Below are 6,000 nucleotides of genomic sequence, written 5' to 3'. Positions count from 1 at the left end.
GAAATTGCAAGGTTATATACATTAACACAATTAAACAGTGTCGACGGCCACAGTGAAAAATGTGTCTTCAATAGAGGCCTCACTCACACTGTTAAAGCAAATGCCCTGTGCTTTCCCTTGGGTGAGGAGGGATAAGGGCAGTGTCCAATTCATTCCTATATGGAAGACTGCCTTTAGTTTGTCTCTAGCTTGCCTTAAAGCTAGAGGCAAGCTAGATGCAAAACATTTCAAAATAATTGTTGAAATCTAAAACGTATTCTTTATTAAAACAAAATGAAATATGTAAAGACCAGGAAAAACATTTGAAAAAAAAAAAGAAACGACAATCAAGATTAATATTCAAGATGGTTTTATTTGCCACTAACTTATACAAGCACACGTTTTAAACAGAACATGCCTGAAATACTGAGTAAATCAAAAATCAGTTACTTGATAAAAATGTAATCAATTAAAATATGATAAGAACCCTCAAGGAGTTAGGCAGTTGGCATCCAGTAGGTGGGGTTTGTGAGCCATGGACTAAATGGCACTAACCTGCTCTGAATCCACTCCTCATGCCTGAGTCTGGGGCCAGCCACTGCAAAGGCCCTCTAGTGGTCACCTCTGCTCTTACAACTGCTGGTAGTAAGTGAACGAGGAGGTGCTAGAAATCATTAAAAATTAACCCCATGAGACATTAGTTGACCACGGCAACAAGAAGAAATCATAACTAGACACCATAAGGGGCCTAAAAAAACAGGTTTTGAAAAAACTTTGTTCGGGTGCTGCTCTCGCTCCTGCCCTGCTATATGGGCAAGTTGTCCATACTTTCTCCGAAACCGAACTTTTCGTCGGAAAGCTCCAGTTCAACTACAAAATGACGTCACTCGTGACTTCTGAAAAGCATTACACAGAATTAGAATTCGGAAAGCGGAAAGTCGGAAAGTCGGAACTCTCAGACGAAAAGTTCAGTTTCGGAGAGAATATGATTCAAGCTTTATGTGGAGAACAGTGAAGGTGTGCAGGGGTGGGGGAGTGGAAGCTAGGGCCCAAGGTGGAGGGGGCCTTAATTATTTATAACCTGGAACTAAATATTTTGAGATGACCAAATAGCCTACATACAATTTTGGGGGTCCTTCACATGAAAGGTTTGAGCACCATTGACATAGAACATGTTGAAATATTCAAAGACTTGCACAAATTTTCCAAAAATAGATCTACAAGCTCGCAGCGTAGCACTCGGTGCGCTTGTATAATCTGCTATTTTTTAATAATTAAAGCACAAAATAATGCGTAATATGCATTCCCTGTCTAAATGGGTTAAACCCCCTCCCCCTATGAAGAACATTCATGGGGGGCCCAGGATTTGGTGTGACGCCCCTGTGGCAGAGACTATGATTCCAGCTTTATGTGTTGAACAGCATGAAGCCACTGAAGGTGTTGTCTGCCCTGCTGCTGCTGTACACCACGGTGCTGTCCTCTCCCAGCACCACGGACACCGTGTCTCCCTCCTCCAGCTCCATGAGGGTGGAGCCCGACGCCACCAGGAAGTTCTCCGACGTGTCGCACAGGGACAGCCTGGACTCCGCCCCCTGCTTCAGCTTCACGCACACCTGTGTGAGTTGACGACAAGGCACGCCGGTTTACACTCCACCTAACTACAAGGTAACACATTTATAATTCTTCTCTATCTACAAGATAGAGTTTATACTTCACCTAACCAGGCCCGTCATACAGATCTTTGGGAGGGGGGTCAAGATCAAAGACCTCCACGTGGGCCCCCCTCCGTTTTTAGAAAAATATGGGTTTTTCATGGGAAATTATTCATTTTTAAAGTAAAAAAATAAATAAATGTTAACAGTTCTACACGGCAGCATAACCGTTTAGGCTTAATATAATAGGGTTTATATAAAGCATGATGTCTTAATCTTACCTTGGGAGAAAGTTCTTTCACAGTCACTCAAATCTTTCCTACACAAACTTTTCCCCCCTTTTCCCACCGCAGCCCCTACAACAGTACTCTTTGCCCCCCCTATCGGCGGCCCTGCACCTAACTACAAGATAAACACGTTTATAATTCTTCTCTATCTACAAGATAGAGAGTTTCTACTTCACTACAAGATAAACAAGTTTATAATTCTACTGTATCTACAAGAGAAAGAAGTTTAAATAGCCTACTTTACTTTATCTACAATATAAAAGCACCTATCTGTATCTAAGATAAAGCTTATTATTCTACCGTATCTACTAGATAAATGAGTTTATAATTCTACTGTATCTAAAAGAGAAATACGTTTAAATAGCCTACTTCTCCTACTGTATCTACATGGTAAAAGGAGTTTATACTTCTACTGTGTCTAAGATAGAGAAGTTTATTATTCTTCTGTATCTACATGTACAAGATACATTAGTTTATAATTCTACTGTATCTACAAGATAAAAGGAGTTTATACTTCTACTGTCTCTAAGATAAAGAAGTTTATAATTCTACTTTATCTACAAGACAAAGAGTTAATATAATTCACCTAACTATGAGATAAAGATGTTTAAATAGCCTACTTCACTACATCTCTGAGAAGAACCTGCCATCTGAGTCTGTCATAGTAAATCGAAGTGTCACATCATTGCCACTGGAGGACGCTATGCCCCCCTGGGTTCTTTTCTTTCCTATTTAAAATACGTGTTCCATCAAAAAACACATGAGCCTGAGACAAATTCTAGATTTTGTTTTACACACCATTATTACAGTATGTTCTTTCACTAAGACACTATGGCACATTAGGATTCCAACAAGTACTATTGGTTCTCAAGTGTTTTATTTGCAAGGACCGCCATAACTCTGAGAGTCTACAAAAGGAACCAAATGGACCCGTATCATCAGGGCTATCACTTTACGTGTTCCTGGTAACATTATTGTGTCCTCATGTTCTATGTCTGTGGCAAAAATAATGACAAAAATCCAGAAAGGACAGACGGACAGACAGACCTGGGCCTTGGCAGACATGTGGAAAGTGAAGTAATAAACTCCTTTGATGGTACAGGTGAACACTCCTTGAGTCAGAGTGTCTGTTTCATTGGTCTGCTCCAGTCCATTCCTAAACACACACACATGCACGCACATGCACGCACATGCACGCGCACGCACTCGCACACACACACACACACACACACACACACACACACACACACACACACACACACACACACACACACACACACACACACACGTATCAACATACATAGTCCATAACGTTGGTTCCCAAATCTTTTAGCTCAATACCCTAAAGAGAGATTAGGCGTTTGCCCGGGAACCCAAACTAGTGAAAATTGCCGATCTTCCATTTTCACTACTTCTTAAACGTTTTGTTTTCAAATGTATAGAATTTCTTTGATTCCTCTTTTATTTCTTTATAAAATGACTGAAAAAAATATATATAATAGAATTTTGTTTTCAGTCATGACAGAAAAAAATTGGAAATGTTTTGAAATAATAAAGGTAAATAAATAAATAATGGGTCCCGACTCAGTGTTTGGGAAACTGGTCTATAACAGTGATTCTCAACCTTTTCAGGCTGCAACCCCAAAAATAATCATATTTTAACCGGGGACCCCTCAAGAGTTGAGGCATAACATTTTGTATGACAAGGTTGCGAGGCGTTGCGAGCATGTAGACCCGCTATTTTCACAATTTCTGGGTCTAATATTTGACAATTTGGCAATATAAAATGTTTTATTAAAATACCTTACAGTGAATTGTCACTTTAGAAATGTCCAGATACCCTCTATACACTTAAATGTATGTTGGTTTGTTTACAAACAGCATTACAAAATGCTGCACATTAAGTTAATCATCTGGGGACCCCCCAAATTCATTCAGGACCCCCCTGGGTCTGAGAACCACTGGTCTATAATAACTAGTATACTTGGGGTGGGCGTGGTCTTACTTGTTGAAGTTCAGAGGTGTGTCAGGAGAGGGGGGCTGGGTGAGGGTCTTACTTGTTGAAGTTCAGAGGTGTGTCAGCAGAGGGGGGCTGGGTGAGGGTCTTACTTGTTGAAGTTCAGAGGCGTGTCAGCAGAGGGGGGCTGGGTGAGGGTCTTACTTGTTGAAGTTCAGAGGCGTGTCAGCAGAGGGGGGCTGGGTGAGGGTCTTACTTGTTGAAGTTCAGAGGTGTGTCAGCAGAGGGGGGCTGGGTGAGGGTCTTACTTGTTGAAGTTCAGAGGTGTGTCAGCAGAGGGGGGCTGGGTGAGGGTCTTACTTGTTGAAGTTCAGAGGTGTGTCAGCAGAGGGGGGCTGGGTGAGGGTCCGCTTGTAGGAGAAGTAGGACCTCTGCTGGGCGGCGCCGGGGGCCATGGAAACCCCTCCCCCGCTGGGCCCCGGGGGTCCCAGGGGACCCTGGGGACCAGGTGACCCCGGGTCACCGCGCACACCGGGCCGCCCTGGGGGTCCCGACGGCCCTGCCTCCCCGCTCTGTCCCTTTAAGACGTGCCCACTTTCACCTGAGGACACAGATGGGTAAATGACCATAAGGATTTTTTGTATACACTTTGGAAACTTGTAAACTGTTAATTCTGGTACTTAAAATATATTTTGATACCAACAATCATAGGTAGCCTACATTTTGAATTCAGGACTTTTAATTGTAACAAGTATTTCTACATTGCAAAAATTCCACTTTTTTTTTTAAATAAGCTTTTGTTAATTTTATCGTCTAATCAGGCTTTTATGAACACCCAGGACAGTTTTTAATTTGTTTGATTCAATATTTAGGTATTTGATGTAAATGTTACCAGTTCCTCCTCCTCCAGGGCTTCTCCCCATACACACCCATTGTAACTTCAAACTCTATTTTAACCATGATAGATTCATTAAAAACACCCATATTTTTTTCTGGTGACTCATACCCGCCTAATACGTGAGCAGGCCGTGTTTTTTTGATAACTTTTTTCATTCATTTTTTATAATTTTCTATTTAATTGATTTTCATTTTCACAAAGAATTATTAAAAACTAGAAATAATAGATAAATAAATTCACCTGGATCTCCCTTCTGTCCTTGGCTCCGTCGTTGCCATGGGAACCGTGGGCACCGGTATCCCGGGGATGCCAGGCCGTGCCCCCCTGTACGCATCACAGCTGGGGCTCCGTGCTGATTGGCTGAAGGAGGCGGGAGGACAGGAGGATGGCTGCACAAACCCATGTGACCCACTGGACGCGCACACACACACACACACACACACACACACACACACACACAGATGAGAGTCATGCATAACGATGCATTAACCAATCAATAACTGCCCCTTGTACTTTGTTTGTGAGATGGAGAAATAGCAGATCTACAAGCTCACACGATGCGTCACAATAAGTCTATTTTCTATGAAATGAACAGCTGATTCATCCTGCCTTGATAGGCTGAGAACGGTCAGGCAGGGGTGTCACACCAAATTCTGGGCCCTGGGTACTTCTATTGAAATAATAGCAGATCTACAAGCTCACAGCACGGCCGTGCTGCAAGCTTGTAGATCTGCTATTTTTGAAGTCTTTGAATATTTCAAGTCCTTCTAGTTTTTGAAAACCTATGTCAGTGGTGCGCAAACCCTTTTCATGTCAAGATTTTTAGATCAGAGACCCCCCCCCCCCCCCCCAGAAGCAAAGCAACATTTTAGTTACAAATGTCCGCTTTGAACACATTTTCACGACTTTTCAAAAATAGCAGATCTACAACTTACAGTGCGGCACGAGTGCCGCGCTGTGAGCTTGTATATCTGCTATTTTTCAATAGCTAAAGTATAAAATAATTCCAGGCCCATCCACCTTGATGATGAAAATGATTTAAAATAGTGAACATAGCCAATCTACAAGCACACAACGCCTCGCATCTGCTATTTTCACTACTTTTGTGCGACACTCTTGTATGATGAAGTAGGACTTTAATTCGAAAAAACACACACATTTGAAACTTGGAGATATACATTTGGCGGTACTTTAAACCTTCTCCAATGTTTCGCCTTTGTTTTACAT

The 6,000-nt window shown here is 42.0% G+C and overlaps 1 protein-coding gene across 1 annotated transcript; it reads right to left on the bottom strand.

Moving 5' to 3' along the window:
* Window positions 1–402: 402 nt before the first annotated feature.
* Window positions 403–4,362, bottom strand: LOC308291578 (complement C1q subcomponent subunit B-like). Its single transcript, XM_080733627.1, has 3 exons — window positions 4,236–4,362; window positions 2,966–3,074; window positions 403–1,592 (listed from the first exon to the last, which is right to left on the bottom strand). The coding sequence occupies exons 1-3, from the start codon at window positions 4,328–4,330 to the stop codon at window positions 1,386–1,388; spliced, it is 411 nt and encodes a 136-aa protein (XP_080589753.1). The 5' UTR covers window positions 4,331–4,362; the 3' UTR covers window positions 403–1,385.
* Window positions 4,363–6,000: the final 1,638 nt, after the last annotated feature.

This window comes from Nannobrachium achirus (assembly GCF_963921795.1).
Source record: "Nannobrachium achirus genome assembly, chromosome: 1".
NCBI classification, from domain to species: Eukaryota; Metazoa; Chordata; class Actinopteri; order Myctophiformes; family Myctophidae; genus Nannobrachium; species Nannobrachium achirus.
The sequence above is the reverse complement of the archived record's forward strand: the minus strand, read 5'-3'. Positions and strand labels throughout refer to the sequence as shown.